The 17,953-nt window shown below is 33.1% G+C and overlaps 1 protein-coding gene and 1 long non-coding RNA gene across 3 annotated transcripts; both read right to left on the bottom strand.

Moving 5' to 3' along the window:
* Positions 1–345: 345 nt before the first annotated feature.
* LOC136275316 (serine/threonine-protein phosphatase 6 regulatory ankyrin repeat subunit A-like) lies at positions 346–6,493 on the bottom strand. 2 transcript variants are annotated; one of them, XM_066084058.1, is made up of 8 exons: positions 6,184–6,493; positions 5,608–5,826; positions 2,214–2,317; positions 1,990–2,113; positions 1,690–1,896; positions 1,286–1,404; positions 984–1,098; positions 346–875 (listed from the first exon to the last, which is right to left on the bottom strand). In XM_066084058.1, the coding sequence occupies exons 2-8, from the start codon at positions 5,822–5,824 to the stop codon at positions 559–561; spliced, it is 1,203 nt and encodes a 400-aa protein (XP_065940130.1). In that variant the 5' UTR covers positions 5,825–5,826; positions 6,184–6,493; the 3' UTR covers positions 346–558. The 2 variants fall into 2 exon arrangements, with proteins under 2 accessions (XP_065940130.1, XP_065940129.1); XM_066084057.1 differs by having other exon boundaries at positions 6,176–6,492.
* A 3,271-nt stretch (positions 6,494–9,764) lies between these two features.
* On the bottom strand, positions 9,765–13,054 carry LOC136275315 (uncharacterized). The gene is made up of 3 exons (XR_010713879.1): positions 12,436–13,054; positions 11,957–12,142; positions 9,765–10,078 (listed from the first exon to the last, which is right to left on the bottom strand). It is a non-coding gene; the product is annotated as an uncharacterized lncRNA (long non-coding RNA).
* Positions 13,055–17,953: the final 4,899 nt, after the last annotated feature.

Here is a 17,953-nt window from a genome sequence, read left to right as displayed (position 1 = left end):
TTTTTTGGGTTGGGAACACAGGCACTTGTTTCTGAGAAAAAAAAATTACCCTATAGTTAATAATACAATAGGGTAATTTTTTTCTCAGAAACAAGTGCCTGTGTTATTATTATACTATAAGGTAATTTTTTTTCTCAGAAACAAGTGCCTATGGTTGGGAAGGGTGTAAGTTTGTCCCTCCCTCCCCCCCCCCCCCCCCCGGAGCTCGGTTTCCGAATATTGCATTTCTTTATAATCATTTCTTTCAAGAGGCAAATATGATTAGAGGGAAGATAGATTTTGATAGTTTGGTTGTGAATGGCTGGAGAAAGTAGTCAAACAAAACAATCTTTGTGAGCAAAGTACTGCACTTTTATCTGTTTATTTTTTTATCATCATAATTATAACACTGTTCAATTGATAAAAAAGTAGATTAAAAAAAAAGACACCAGTAACTACTATTGCACGATAATTGTACTAAAGTCATCCATTTACTTAAAATATTTGAAGTATACTAGAGTGCTTCATAATTTACACACAAAAATGGTTCATACTTAAATGTCAACTTATTGCACAATTCTAAAGAAGGTATAAATCTACATCACTAAAAGTCAAATAATTTAGAAGAGTTCTCGGAAGCAGAAGTTGGTGTGGGATGTCCTTAAGTTTATTGGGTTTAACGGAGTTTCTGATGTTGAATCTGCATAACCTCAGCAGGTTCCACGGTTGATTGAACTCGTGTTCCAAAAATAGAGTCAATGGCGGATACATGCCGCAGAGTTCTCGGATCTTCTCGGTCTTCATCAAATCGGGACTTCTCTGACAGTCTGCTTGTAATAGGAACATGACGGTCCCGATCTTACTGAACTGCAGGGCTTTGTCTAATGGAGTTTTTCCTATATAAATGTACAAAATCAGACATGAAAAATAAGGTATTAAAAATAGAACATATGGAAAATAAGCCGGGAACCCAAAATACATTGTACAATGGAATTGCTACCGACCTGAATGGTCTTTATGATTGATGTCTGCTCCCCGGGATAAAAGCAGACGACCTGCTCGGGTCATACGGGTGTGTTCACAACAGATGTGGAGCGCCGTCTTTCCCTTGTTGTCTTCCTAACGAGCAAAGAGAAATCTTTCATTGAAACTTAAGAATTCTGGGTAAAATACTATTTTAAAGGTAACATGGTTCCTAAAAAATTACAGTCTATATCAATCTATTCTTTGAGTTCATTAAATGTCTAAAGAAAACTTTGCACTGATTTACGGCATAAAAAAATAGGATTAGGAAAAAAACTCTCACATGGTTGATATCGACTCCCGCGTCCAACAAGAGGTTGATGACGTCTAACTGCCCTGTTCCCGCGGCCAACATTAGGGGCGTGGCTTTGGAGTGATTCTCAGCATTAGGATCACTTCCGGCTACAATATATCTAATTCATTATAGGCATACAAGATACATGATTAGTATCAATCATTAGGGGAAAGTCTCGAAGCATTAAATAAGTCTTGATTTATTTATTGCATTGGCATGATAAAGTATACTCTTAAAAACAATGCACCTGAATTTTCAACCTTTGCAAAACATCGTGGTAGATACAATAATAAATCCAAGATCATTCTCTAGTATGCACTGATTACTATACCATACGACTTTACTTATAGTAACAAAGACAAATACATGTAATGGAAAAGTTATCCAACAACCTTCCAAGAGAGCCTTGATAATCTGTACGTTGCTTTTTCTCCCTGCGGAAAGTAGACAAATCTCAATGGCCGCACCACCTTTGAGGTCTTTTAATGTGACGTCAGCACCAGCCGCCAGCAAAGCCTTAACAATGGCCATGTTCTTCTCCTGCACGGCGTACATCAGAGCTGTCTTCCCGCTCGACGTCTGTTGGTTAACGTTGGCACCTATAGCAATGGAGTGCAAAATTGAAAAATCAATGTGAGAGAGAGAGAGAGAGAGAGAGAGAGAGAGAGAGAGAGAGAGAGAGAGAGACTCACCATGTTCTATGCAAATACTGACAACATCTGGACGGTTTGCTAAGGTGGCATAATGTAGAGCAGTGCGTTTGGTTGAATCTATCATATTCACGTCCGCCTTGTTTTCTAACAGCAACTTTATTACCTTATAATTTAATTTAAATTAGATAGATAGATTAATAGATAGATCTAGATAGAAATAATCTTCACCCAATATTACATCCAATTTTACATAAACAATATACCTCAATTGATGAATGCAAACAAGCCACATGAAGAGGTGTGTATTCATTCAATTGCATAGCAACACTTTTCTGCACCTTGCTTTTCCTCAGCAAACACTGAGATGCTATAATTAAAAGAAATTTTGTTAGTATCGAATCCAGCAACGATGCATAAGAAACATATTTTCGATTGAGTCATGTATGCTCTGTGAAAATGCAAAAATATTCAACATAATTCAGGTAGGATTATCTAACTACATGTAATATCAGAATAATCCAATCCCGCTTTTTCAAATTGTTGATTGAATTTCACCAGACAGCTCAAAATATCGATATATGCTCTACTATATATGTGACACATTGCTCTTCGAATGTTTGCCACTCGGTACACCTTTCTGCCCGCGGAGCTTTTTATCGACGATATATCGTTGATTTACTCGATGGTGTTGTACATGTATATATTTAATCTAACATGTATATAATTTCCTCTTTTTCTTACGGAAAAATATAGTCAATTCATAGCTCTATAGAAACAGCCAAACTGAAATTTACACACCCCATTTATCGATTGGTCGAAATCTACAGCGGCTGAAAGTGACAGGACTGAAATTGACACGCCCTGTTTATCGATTGGTCTGAATCTACAGCGACCTTAGTAAACTCACGGACTGCACGAAATAATCATGATGATGCCAGACTCAAAGTGTCATAAGAGACGATTTGGCTTTTTTTTTTTAGCTAACGAACTTACGTACATTAACAGAAATTTAGTGAATTTTACTAACTTTTCATAATCAATTTATTTAAAATTAGTTAAAGAAAGATGTTAATATAAACGATGAAATGCTTTCTTTGATGATTCATGCGGGTTATGAAGGTAGCGATCATTGCAGGAAAAATTAACATAACCCGCTAACGCGGGTTATGTATTTTTCCTGCAATGTCGCTACCTTCATATCCCGAATGAATCACCAAAGAAAGCATTTTATTGTTTAAATATCGGCAATCGCTCGATATCTCCATGGCCTCGTGTCCTGATATGACGGAGAATTTTGACCCGGGTTGAAAATTGACCTGGGGGTAATTTTTTAAAGTTGAATATTGAGACCAAAGGTGTTTAAAAAATTGAAAATTGACCGGCATCGTGGAATTATGATAATGAAGCCGGTTCTAAATTCTACGGCAAATAAATACATATTAATGAATTGATACTTTAAATCATATCTTTGGTTTAATCAAGTTGATAAAAAAAATACATTTTTTTGTCATAGTTAGAGTCATAATGTCTTTAATAAGAACAAATTTTAATTGGTTTACTTGGTTACACGAAATACATGTACTATTTCGTCCAAAAAATACATTTTTTCATTTATCTATATTTGTTGAAGTGTAAATACAAAATGTACAATGCATTGCATCATATTGTTTAATTTTGTATTTACATTTTCCCAGTAAATTGGAATTATAGAACCATTTTAACAAGAGCTTGGACTTTGGGTAGTTGTATTAAACAGCAATGTGACGTAGGCCTGTCTATTTCATTGTCAGCCACTCAGCCATGGCTCTCTGAAATCAACAAGATTTGTCTGGCTTTTAAGCTAAGACTATGCAATTGGTGCATATTTCGCTTGAAGTTGCGTCCTTTTTTAACTTGTTTTGACGCAAGAAATACATATGTAGATACTAGTAGTTACGTCCTACTGAAAGTCCAAGGTCTATAGTTAAAATGGATCAATCTGTACTGTAGTTTTTAAAAATCTTATTAACATTATAATCCAAATAATTTTACAGCATAATTTACAATACGACATATTTCCAGCTATCCTGTAAACTTTACGATAAACGATAGGCATTGCACGCCAAATTCACACAATTAAAATGAGCTTAACATAGTTTCACAGTTGGTAAACTAGATTTTTTAAAGGCTGATTACAGACAGAAAACTATAACAGCGATTGCAAATCATAGATTATCTGATGAATACGGTTTATAGACTACTGTTAACAACTCTAAACTACGATTAGCATAATCGATATATATGTAGTTTCGCGATTTCTGAAACTGTATATAGGATTAAAAACTCTTTACTATGGTTAACGAATGAAAACTATAGTTTACAGACGTAAATCTATATTTATCAGCAAAATCCACGTTTAATTACAGAGAGATAAACTTAGATTAGCATTCGTTAACTGTAGCTTACAACATTTAAATATGGTTTTACAGATGAAAACTATAGTTAACAAATCGTTAACTATAGATTGTGGTTATCCTAGTTTATCAAGTGTGAAACTGTTTAGTTCATTTTTGTGAATTTGGACTTACATGTAAGTGTCATAAAAAGGCTAACAATATTGAATTCGCTAAAGAGAAGAGTTTTACAGCATTCATTTTAAAAAGTTTATTTTCCTAAAATTCGTAAATTTAGTAGGTGTATATTTTGAAAACGTTGAAACTTGAGGCATGTTGCAAGTACATTTTCATGCATACTCATTCCTGTACAACGCTAGAATGTACTTGCAACTTACTATATATTACATCTTGAAAACTGGTATATTTCCGTGCTATTTTTATAATTTTGCATGTTACTTTAAATTTGTATGATGAACATGATTACAATAAAAGTTTATTTTTCTAGAAATAAAAAAATCTGTGATATGGAATATACAGCAACCTAAGTGCTTACAGGATGACAATAATGTAATTTTGCTTCAATTTAACTCTCTTAATAGTTTTTCTCACACAAACTGGACATTAGTTTTATCAAATTTTCACCCTGGGTCAATATTCTTCGTTTCACCGGCCGGGATATGACCAATAAGGATGCTACGTATAATTCAATTTTTTTTAAATTCTAAATGTATTTTTATTGGTTATCAGCACTAGTAAGAATTTTGTTCCACACTTTTGGTCGAAACATCGTCGAGAACCCTGAACCAGTTAGCGTATGTGTACTAAGTAAGCCTATGCGAAACTGGGTCCCCGAGTGTTGGACGAAGATTGAAACAAATTTACGAAAACTATAGTCTTTCTGAGACTAAATTAAAACCAAAAGATCTAATGCATGATTCTTTGTTATTTAAAATACATTGTAATTTATGATGGCGAACAACTTTTGGTCCCTTCACCTACTCTTAGAACGTCTCAGTAAAATCTCTCGACAGGAAATTAAACAGCACATGAGGAAATCAATCAAACAACATAAATTCTTTTCTCTTACCTGTTGTTGGATTTTTGCAACACACGTGTTTTAAACATTTTTTTTGCATGGATAATTTTGAAATTAGAAACACCAATCATGTTCCTGCAGACCAATGAGAGAGAGAGAGAGAGAGAGAGAGAGAGAGAGAGAGAGAGAGAGAGAGAGAGAGAGAAAGAAAGAGAGAGAGAGAATACAAAGCATATACTGACGTACAATTATGTACAATATTAACATCTATACTCTGACGAAGCAGCTGTTCGATTCTGTGGGTGTCATTATAGCGTACTGCTGCAAAGATGGTGTGTTCATCTTCGGGGATAGTGACGGCTGTCGTGTTCCACTTCACTGGGAAGCTTGGAGCTTCCGAATCCGACTCCTCTTTTTCCTCTGTAGTCGGGAGATTGCCACGAAGAAAGTCCGCCAAAGACATAACTGAAAGAGAGAGAGAAAGAGAATCAGAAATTTTGATCTTTCAATAGTGCAGGAAACAAAATTATTAGTGCAGAAAAAAAAACAAGATAAAAAAAAATATGACAAAAAATGGTTATATACTTTATGGTGGCAAATATCTGGAATATTACTGAAACGTGTCTCGCTCTATGAAACTCTGACAGTGCATGACTTTTCAATGATCGAATATTCCATGTGTTATCGCAACATAGCTTTAAAAAGTTGAATTATATAATTCAAAATTTAACAACAATTATTAATTAATTTACATAGCTACATCAGTAATAATTAAAGGGCTTAGATTAAAAAAGAAATTGTGGCTAACACTAACCTGTATACCTGTAGTTCTGCTCCCTCTTCAAATTCGTCTGTTTTGCTGATCTAGATTATTATTCATGCAGAACTTATGTCCTTATAAGGCAATCCATAAAAACTTGTGGTACATGTACATGTAATAGGTATTTTTATCCACAATATTCATCCATTACACAGCAATGCCATGGAAGGATTCTATGAATTTTAACACTAATAATCGTTTCTCTGTCAATAAGTGCAGGAAAACAAACCAAATAAAATTTAAAAACTTGTAAAATCTACCAACGAAATCTAGAGATCGCGATAAGAAGTAAACATCCGGGATAAACAAAGGGCATGTAACTCCTGTACAGAAAGAGGTGTGGATCAAAGACCATAATAAAATAAAATGCTTTCGGGCGAGTGTTAATTTATCAAACTATAATATGAACACAAGTAATAACTTTCCGAAAAGCTTGACAAAATAAATTATATCATTGGAAGCATGTAACAATAACTTTTTAAATTTTCGCTACTGATCATAAACATGCAAATTCAAGAAGTAATACTGTTTAGAGGTTTATATTTTCTCTCCGTGTAATTTTTGCCTTTCTACACTTGCAAATAGTTTTGCCCGGACAGTTTTGCCCAGAGACAGTTTTGTTCAAAGAGAGATAATTTGAGACAATGGAATTCGCCCATTTTTAATTCGCCAGCTGACAGCTACAGCCAGGGGCGAAAATGAAAAAGGGGAATATTTCAATGTATATAGCAAGTCTTTTTCTTTGAATCTTATTATTTGCATTTGAATTATTTCAATACTTTGAATTATTTTTAGAAAAGTATCAAATAACTGTAAGATTGAGAGTGGCCGAAGAAAATAATTATATACAATGTAATACCGGTACGATTTATTAAATCATATTTGTTATTTCAAGTTGGCAAATCAAAGGCCTTTCTAATAACAGGTTTTTCAGGAACGTAAGGAAAGTTCGTTTTTTTCCAAAATAAAGCTGCATTTTTGACATAATTGAATTTGTCCCATTTTTGGAATTGTCCACTAAAATTATGGTCCGATATCCTGCTTCAGCTTTAACTAAAAGAATGGGATATCCGATTTCTTGATTGAACGTGTCCAACGTTGTTTAACGATAATTCAACATCAATTATTACTTACATTCTACAGGTAACAACCTGTTGCGATTAGTCAACCCCTTCCTCCACCGTTCAAACACTATGATGGCTATCAGGATTACATAATGATATGTACATGTACACACGTGCACCTCTTTTACTTGAAAACTCTTGCCCACTGTTGCTTATAAAATCCCATAATGACATTTCATAAATGACGAATTTAAACTGTTGCCACATTAATATACACCGGGTTAACTTTTCTTTTAAAATGAACAAGAATAGAATTCCTGGGTCCCCCGCCGGTCAAGCAGTATACTAGTATCGAGTCTATCGACCAAGGCTGATTTTCGAACTTGACCAAGGTATTAGTGGTATAAACATTTGGTATAAATCTAATGAAAATCTGTCAAAATTTGCAGGCATGAGAGCGCTTACAAGGTCAATTTTTGGATAAAACGGAGTCATTATTGTGGTCAAAGTCCCATAACTCCAACAAAAAGTATCGACCAATGCTGATTTTCGAACTTGACCAAGGTATTAGTGGTATAAACATTTGGTATAAATTTGATGAAAATCCGTCAAAATTTGTAGGCATGAGAGCGCTTACAAGGTCAATTTTTGGATAAAACGGAGTCATTATTGTGGTCAAAGTCCCATAACTCCAACAAAAAGTATCGACCAATGCTGATTTTCGAACTTGACCAAGGTATTAGTGGTATAAACATTTGGTATAAATCTAATGAAAATCCGTCAAAATTTGTAGGCATGAGAGCGCTTACAAGGTCAATTTTTGGATAAAACGGAGTCATTATTGTGGTCAAAGTCCCATAACTCCAACAAAAAGTATCGACCAATGCTGATTTTCGAACTTGACCAAGGTATTAGTGGTATAAACATTTGGTATAAATTTGATGAAAATCCGTCAAAATTTGTAGGCATGAGAGCGCTTACAAGGTCAATTTTTGGATAAAACGGAGTCATTATTGTGGTCAAAGTCCCATAACTCCAACAAAAAGTATCGACCAATGCTGATTTTCGAACTTGACCAAGGTATTAGTGGTATAAACATTTGGTATAAATTTGATGAAAATCCGTCAAAATTTGTAGGCATGAGAGCGCTTACAAGGTCAATTTTTGGATAAAACGGAGTCATTATTGTGGTCAAAGTCCCATAACTCCAACAAAAAGTATCGACCAATGCTGATTTTCGAACTTGACCAAGGTATTAATAGTATATAAATATTTGGTATAAATTTAATGAAAATCCGTCAAAATTTGTAGGCATGAGAGTGCTTACAAAAAAGTTTGACGGACGGACGCACGGACCCACGGACGCACGGACCCACGGACACACAGACCCACGGACCCACGGACACACGGACGGACGCCCGGCATTTCTATGTCCCCGCACCGCGTTGCGGCGGGGGACAAAAATATAGATATTGCTACAAGTAGCTACCATGGCATTGCCTGCAACTCTGTGCGGGATAATTCTGCCAGTGCCAAGGTGGCATTTTTGCACCGGCTTTAGAGGCAGTTTCGGAAAAATTCATACATACAATATGATAGACAATTGTCTAGAAAGTATATAACCAATTTTGTTTTAGTGAGTTTCACCTGACAGGTGAGATATTTACCTCCAAATATTAATATCCCATATGAAAATTATAATTCCCATAGGAAAAATGATTCTCCTAAAGAAAAATTGACAATCCTGTAGGATTTTCTAAAAATCCTAGAGGAATTATATTTCCTGTAGGAGAATGGTATTTTCTGTGGGAATTTGAATCAGACAGGCGGTTTTCCTATAGGAAACTAATATCTCCTATCGGATTTTATCAAATCCTGTGGGAATTGAAATTCCTGCAGGAAGTTCTTGTATTCCGATAGGAAATTTCAAATTTCCCGAAGGAACATTGTTTTTTTCTATGGGAAAAATTATTTTTCTGTAGGAAATTATTTTTGAAAGGTAAATATCTCACCTGCCAGCATAGTTACGATGATAACAAAGGTGGTTGTAAACTCTTTAAGCAATGATCTATCGTGTGGCATATTTGAATTTTTCGATATATGCAGCTTAGACGGGTGCAAAAATGCCACCATGGCACTGGCATAATTACCCGGCACAGTATTCTGCATTGTTTCGGAGAATGCAACTTTAAGCTTAAAACCTTAGATATGCCTGATGTCATGACGTCAAACAATAATTAAAAAATTATAAGCATAAGCGGGGATCAAGGAATCCTCGATCAATATCAGCCTTCGGCCTTGATAATGGACTCTCGGATTAAAATGGGATGATATGTGTAAAGTTTGATGACATATATTATTCTCTCTCTTAGGCTTACATATTATGAATATGTAGGAATTTCTTATTTTCTTCTAGCAACGGAGTTCCGTTTTGAACAAAGGGTGTTTCCATAATTTGCATTTGGTCACAATGTACTTTAATTAAAAAAGTAATTTGCTAAACTTTGAGTCTTTATCCAGGAATTTAGTGTCATTTAAAACAAAAAGAAAAGAATTAATTGTTCTCCACTGTTTTCAAATCAGTAAAGTTCTTGTCATACGCAGTGAAATATAGGATAACGTTATCAATAGACTCGACAGATGTGACCGTAAGACGTCTCTCCTGAAGATGCTTCCTGTAGAAGTGTGACGACATCAAAGAGGAGATATGTACCGGTCTTAGGTTCATCTGCACCCCACCGGAAATACGTCATCGTTTTTCCAACGTCATCGACAAAACTGGTTTCGCTAACGCGTCTGCCTTGCACATATAACGATCCAAGGTGGCCCGAAACTGTTTAAGCAAATAAGGAAAAATAAGACTAAAGCATCGAAAAGAATTCAAAATGACAATAAAATACATGTACATGTATTGTTGAATTTTCAAAAGTTTTAAAACATTGAGTGCATTACTTTATTTTCTGAAAAGGTTTTGAATTTTACAGGAAAAAGTTACTATAGAGAAACAGAGAACATGCCCCTCTGTCAGTCCCTATGTACATGGAAGATCCAGGTTTGATTTTGTACCATACTCCTATGTATAGTATACTTAAAAAAGGATATCCGTTAAAAACCCACAAACGGTTAGTGGGTACTAGTAATCAGTTTTGGGACGAAGATCCAAACAAGTAATGGAAAAGTGAAGTGCATTCTATTATGCATCTTGGCGTATGGGGCTATTAAAATTTCTCAAGGTAATCTACTCGTGATTAACAAGTACCTCTGAGAAAAATAGTTTGGTACCTTTTCTAGGTTGAGATGCGGGCCATTCTGAAAATACACTATTTAATACACGGAGATTTTAAACTAAAAAACCGATTTCTTCTTCCTTTAGCTAGGAGGTAAAACATTGCTTTTTTAAACTATAAAGCAATAATATTCTAGCCAAGGGTTTACGATGCAAAGATGTATTTATCAAATCATAATAAAAATCATTATTCAATTTTAAATGGTATTTTAAGACATTTTTTTTTGATCATATATGCTTTTATGGTAAATTTTATGAGAGAAAATTGTATTGTATCGTATGATTTATAATTATCTTAATTACTGTTTCATGAATATGTGTATCAAATAATATGATTTATGCTTAGAAAATATTATAAAAAATTACGATTAAATTATATGTCAAATTATATGACTCAATCTTTTACCATTGAATGTATTGTAAAATATGTGAAGATATCTTAAGGTGGAATAACACACCTGGAAAAAGTCACTCAAATTAACAGAAATCTTTTGATAATGAAAGATATAATGATAAATAAGCTGTTCAAATGTCAAATAAACGAAAAATTTGCAGTTTGGGGATAAAAAAATGAATATCTAAAATAATTATTCCAGTAAGTAACAACAAAAACCCCTGCAGGATTCGAATTCGGGATGTACGGATCACAAGTCCGACACTTTATCCACTTGGCTATGGAGCAAGTTACATAATTTAGTCCATAAAATCTTTTTAATAAAACGAAATGTCGTTTCGATCAGCGGTCAGCCATTTTGTAATGATGTGTTATTCCACCTTAATATTAAATATAGTGACATCATTTAAGTTTTACCCCCCCCCCCCCTAAAAAAATGGTGCAATATTATAGGAATTTGTATCCTATAATATGTCATTTATTACCAATCCCAACGTGCAAGTCAGGTTCAAGTCTGCTCAAAAGGGTTCAAAAAGTGCCTAAAAAGGTTAGAATCAGTGTTTTTCTAATAATGTGACCTGTTCAAAACATTTAACCTGTTCAAAAACTTTTATTTTCTCCAGCATCGGAAACAAATGGACTAAGCCTTTCAAGATAAATAGTATCCCAAGATGCACCATTCAATAAAATTTGGTTAAAACAGAACCTGTAATAATTTAGGTATCATTTGCTCCAAAAACTTTCACCTGTTGGTGAAATGCATAAAAGAAAACAAAAAGAAAAAAAAAAACCCAAAAACCAAAAAACCAAAAAAACCAAAAAAAACAAACAAAACAAAAAACAAAAACAGAAAACAAAAACAATACCCCCCCCCCCTTCCTTTAAAAGATGATCTTGTCCATAACGAAACTAAAATATTACTTGAAAATTTTCATTCTGAATGAGGACCCCCCCCCCCCCCCCAAAAAAAAAACACCTTTGCTTAAATAACATAATTTATACATGATTGTATGTATAAATGGATACAATACCCATTTTGTCGATGAGGAAATTGTACATGTCGTCTGAATCCACGAGCAATAACCGACTGCGCAGATGCTCGAGACTGCACAGTGCAATAGCATCAATGATAGATTTCTTTTGTCTGTGGATTTTGTAGCAAATAGATAATTCCGTATGCCATGCATATCCTTTAAGGGTGCAATCAAAAACAGGATCTAAAGAACAAGCACAGAACTAAAGTCCTTTTGACGAAATGGATATTGCAACTTTGAGATTTGAATAATAGAATAATAGAACGGAAAGAAACAAACACATAATGCGCGTATTAAAATTTTCATATTATTTTTCATAATTGAAGAAAAAATAAAATTAAAAGACAGTTTCATAACTTTAAGGTAGTATAAAAAAACCTAAATTAATAATGATTAAAATCAGCATAAGATTAAAAAAAATGCATTGAAATTTTAAAGTGCATAATTTTTTAAAATTAAAATTCAAATATACAAACCCTCTAAAACATGAACTGCGTAACAGGAAGCGCCTATTTTGGCAGTCAGATTTGGGGAATCTATCTCATACATAACGGAATACCCGCGACACAAAAAATCACCGGATAAGAACACGGACATACAGTTTGGTGAGCGGATGCATCTTTGGACACATCTTATAGGCGAACTGTTGACCGAGGAAAATATTGCTTCGTCCACTGGGATTTTGTCCCGGATTTCATTTATTTTTCTATAATGAAAGTCTTCCACACTGCACAGAGCACCAGTGTTGAAGTAAAATAAAATCAGGCATAGGGACATCTGAGTTAGGATTGAACTTTCCATTTTTCTTGGAAATAAAACCAGCGGTATCAGAGACATTAAAATTGCAAATTTAATTATTTTGTTGCAAATTCAATCGATAAAATGCAATCAATAAAAATCCGTGTAAGCTAGAAAAACCCAGCATCATCAATATAGATTAATGTAGACATTGGTAAAACCTAATTAAAACACAATTGATTTCACGCATTCTCAGTGTGGAAAATTACTCATGCTTCCAAAACGCTGATTAATTAAGAGTAACCCACATGCCTTTTCTATATATACAGGATTGGATTTCATTTATAGTGTGTAGCTGGTTCATTGCATAATTTTACAGTCCACGCAGTACAAAGAATATATCTTTCATATACATATACATGTACGTGTATATTAAGAGAGCCCGTTAACGATTAAAGGATTGCTATTGAGCTAGTTGACCAATTGATATAAATATTGTACTCGAAACAAGTCAATCAGTTTGGTTACCAATAATATTTTAAAATAGTTCAAAATTGCAGCTCAAAACCGATTTGATTGGAGGTACATGACAAAAATATTAAAAAATGGTACTTTTTTATTTCATGAGAGTACTGATTTTGACTAGAGGTAATTAGAATCAAAGTACTGAAGAACTGACGGGAGTTGATTTTGTCGATGTTTATTTATTTTAAAATCAATGATATGTTATTTTGCATGACAAGTTCATGTAGTTTCTAATTTGAATTACGCACATTTTTATAACTTAAATCCTAATTTTGGACTTTTTCGACAAGAATATCGAGAAACCCCCATATAAATCATGTTAAATAATATTTAAAGATAAAATTAATTCAATCAAACTATGTATCAGTAATAGAAATATTTCTCGAAAATTGTATGGATCCAAGCAATATTGAACTCTAATATTGAACCAAACGCTCGGCTGACACCGTAAATCTCCGACAAGGATTTACGGAGACAGCCGAGCGTCGAGTTGAACGAGACTATATTGAACTCTGGCGTAGGATTAATACGACTACAAAAAATATTTAAATTGTTCGTACCATTTAAAATTTGACTATTTTCAAGATATTTATAAATAAGTTTACTTGAAAAACAATGCTTTAGCATACATTACATCGAATTTATCAATTATTTTCAAGAACTAAGTCTTGTCAGCAGCAATGATTTGTGCTGAGGTCCAAACACCGTTTCACTTTCGGTTTGTCTGAGTAACTGCATATGAGAGTTGATTAAAATCAACTCCCAAAAAATAATCACTTTTTCTCTTTCTTTCACTTTGTTTCATGGCGGATGGATTCTTCGATTTAACATCGGAAATTGAGACGGTTACTTTCGTTAACGTCAAGAATGGAAACGTAGCAAACCAACAAAGGGCATGGACATATTTGTAATTATTGACATAAATAACGAGATTTTGCAAAGATTCAGCATTTCACGTCGCAAGTAAAGAATGTCCTTAACAATGAACAGACATTTCGATGCTATATCAATCAGGATGACAAAGAAGACTATTTGGTTGAACGTACGAAAGGAAATGGAAATACAAAATCAATGAAGTGCTTCAAATCAAGATTCAGTTATATGAGGCATGACCCAAACCAAAAATCTCTTACGAATAATGTACTTGAAGCAACCAGAATTATCATAAGAAGTAATCATTGAACCAAACTTATTTATAGATTTGTGGCTGTATTTAAAATATGAATTTAAGATTTTTAAAATTTAATACTTGTTGCTATGGTAACAAAGTAAAAAAAATAAAAAAAATGAATAAAAATCAATGTGATCCTGTAAGGCAGAAGTGCTTGTTTTAAACACAATTTAGAACTATTCTTTGTTTATATGTGGGAAACGGGCCAAACCTTTATATCATATATTCAAGCGTTATTCAACTGTCGTTGTTAAGGAAACAGACATAAGAAAATCATTCAGAAATTCTTGTTAAAAACTTCATATATGAACGACAATTCCTTTTGCTAAATTGCAGCTTCAATTGATATTGCGTAAAAGTTGAGAACAGGTTTGGTAATTGCAGTCAGTTCATTTGAGTATCGCAAAATATGAAGATTCTTTTTTTTAATTTATTGTGTAACCCTATCAACGGATTTCAATTTTCATATGCTAAACTAAACAATATAAAGATCTTCCATTAAAACAAACTTATGTTGAAATAAATGAAAAAAAATGTAATACATGAAGTTTAGTTTAATAAGTATTTTATTCAAAAATATACATATAAGTATATAAATGAATCTGGATTGAACAGCAGGCAACACTAGCCTATATTAGTTCTCTCCATCTGAGATCAAGGTATAAATATTTATAATACTAATAGTATATACTTTTCAAAGATTTACATGGACATTTACTAACTTATAAAGAATATAGTAATAAAGGATTTAGATAAATAACAATATAATGATAGACAAAAGAACAAAAGAGAAAATAGAGATATATATATATACACATATATAGTACTAGTTATAGTATAATAGGCTCAGTAATTAGTATATGTAAAGTACATTTAACACAGTGTTACTCATTGTTAATTTACATTTTAAAATCTTTTACTGTTTTTTATAAATTGATGAACTTGGTCAAAAAATGATATATTTTCTGCTAGAGATAAGCAATCATAACCATGTAATAAAATATTGATATCTATTGGTATGTCATGATCACTCATGTATCTAAACAGAGAGTTTCTCTGAGAATTATAAAATTGACAATGAAAGAAAAAATGAAATGAATCTTCATAGGAGTACCCACATCTTAAACATTTTGATGATTCAACTAAATTATGATTATACAAGTCTGCATTAAGGTTACTTGAAATATTTCTTAACTGGCAATGAAGTATATTTAAATTTCTTTGTCCATGGTTGTATAATTTAGATTTTATTTTATCTACAGGGTTATTGTTTTGCACGCTTTGCTTAAATTTGGCTATACTTGTTGCAGATTTTAAACTGTTTGGCAAAGTGTTCCATAATTTAACTGTTGAGGGTAAAAAACTATTATAATATGCAACAGTTCTGGTAATTGGAATGTGAAACAAATTATTATTACGTAATGAATAATTGTGTGAGACTGGGAGACACTGTTCAACCATATCATACAAATATTTGGGTGTATAATTGTTAAGTATTTTATACATGAGTGTAACTTTGTGTTTTTTCCTTCTATCGCTTAACGTTTCCCACCCTAATTCATTATATAAGTTTTGTCTTGAGGAGGTGCGCCTCAGTCCTGTAATAATGCGCCCAGCCTCTATTTGTACACTTTCTAAAAGATTGCTCTGTTCTTGTGTACAATTATCCCATACTACATCACCATACTCTAAAATAGGACGAATAAAGGAAATGTAAATTTTAGTTAAAGACTCCCTGTTTAATTTATATTTAAGAGTACGAAGAACATTTAAACGTTGCCATGCTTTATCAAAAATGTTTGTAATATGTTCAGACCAACAAGCATTTGATTGGAGAGTTAGTCCGAGATGACAGTGATTTTGCTTACAGTCTATATAGTTTATTGTATGACCAAAGGAGATATCTCGATGTGATTTATCTGACCGAGTGAAGTTTACATTTACAGTTTTGTTAGGGTTAAACTCCACCAGCCATTGTGTTGACCATTTTTTAATTTTTTCTAGGTCATTTGTTAAAGATATTGCAGGTCCTATTGTATCAGAGTCTACAATTACAAATAGAGAAGTATCGTCTGCAAATAACCGAATTTGATTTTCAAGATTAAGAGTGATATCATTAATATATACCAAAAAAAGAAATGGACCAAGTACAGAGCCCTGGGGAACACCAGCATTTATACATTGTTTAGTAGAGGAATATCCTTCTAACAATACTTTTTGTTCGCGGTCAGTAAGATAATTTTCAATCCAATCTAATATGTTCCCATAGATACCATTTTGTTTTAGCTTGTATAATAGTCCCTTGTGCCAGACCTTGTCAAATGCTTTTGAAATATCACAAAATATAAATCTAACATATTTGCCTTTGTCTAGATTGCTAATAATAGTATTATATATTTCCAAAAGTTGATTCACAGTAGAATCTCTAGGTTGAAAACCCGATTGGTTTTTAGATAAAAGATTATGCTCTAACATGTAGTTGTAGAGGTATTTAAAAATGATTTTTTCCATAATTTTGCATAAAATACTAGTTAGAGCGATTGGTCTATAGTTTCCTGGCTCTTCAGGGTTACCTTTGTTTTTGTAAACTGGTGTGATATTTGAAATCTTCCACACATGAGGGAGTTGTTTATTGCTTAATGATGAATTGAACAATTTTGTAAGGGGTTTAATAATGGAAGGGATAATATTTTTAAGTATATGTGGAGAAATATCATCGGGTCCTGGAGGTTTAGATGGATTTATATTTCTTAGTTGATCTTCAACATCCTGGTCAGTGATGCAAAATAAGTTCATAGAAAATGGGGGACAAGGTCCCTGGGGGGGTAAAAGGGGTTCTGAACTACCATCTACTCGTGAAATATTTGCAAAATAATTATTGAGTATATTAGCTTTATCAATCGGATGAATAAAAATTCTACCATTAGATTTAATTGGAGGGGATTTAGTTTGTTTTTTTAGAAAATTTAGTAATTGATTTAACTATTCGCCACCATTTTCCAGGAGGGATTGTTTTATCTAACACTTGTGAGGTAATTTTTTCTTTGTAAGCTTGTTTTGATTTGCGCACCATGCTTATGACTTCATTCCTTAGCTGCCGATATTTATTCCATTGGTAATCATTGTTTTTTAATTTTGCCTTATAGTGTACCCTATTTCTTTGTCGCATCTTACGTCTAATAGCACTAGTCATGAAGGGTTTATCTGACGGTCGAATAGTAACTACTTTTTTTGGAATATTTTTGTCAACATAATGGTTATATACTTTAGTAAAATTGTCATAAATATCATTGATATTATGAGTATTAAATACCTCCATATTCCAATCAACATCTAATAAGTCTTTGCGCAGTTGTGTGTAGTTTGCATTTGCATAATTTCTTACGCATCTTTTGTATGAATGTTGCTTAAATGTTTTAAAATGTAAATCTGCACCCACTGGACAATGTGTACTACAAAATGGTGTTAAGACATTTACAGATTCAATATTTTCAACAACATTTGTTATAATAAGATCAATACATGTACCTCTAGATGTTGAAAAATTTGAAGTGCTGATT

The sequence above is a fragment of the Magallana gigas genome, chromosome 5 (genome assembly GCF_963853765.1).
Source record: "Magallana gigas chromosome 5, xbMagGiga1.1, whole genome shotgun sequence".
NCBI lineage: Eukaryota > Metazoa > Mollusca > Bivalvia > Ostreida > Ostreidae > Magallana > Magallana gigas.
This window is presented reverse-complemented; position numbering and strand designations above follow the sequence as displayed.

Excerpts from the sequence above, each read along its gene's own strand:
- LOC136275316 (XM_066084058.1), bottom strand. The coding sequence starts at position 5,824 with ATGTCTTTGGCGGACTTTCTTCGTGGCAATCTCCCGACTACAGAGGAA. Across the intron at positions 1,897-1,989 it reads CAGTATTTGCATAGAACATG|GTGCCAACGTTAACCAACAG; the intron begins GTGAGTCTCTCT and ends CCATTGCTATAG. Across the intron at positions 1,099-1,285 it reads CGGGAGTCGATATCAACCAT|GAAGACAACAAGGGAAAGAC; the intron begins GTGAGAGTTTTT and ends TTTGCTCGTTAG.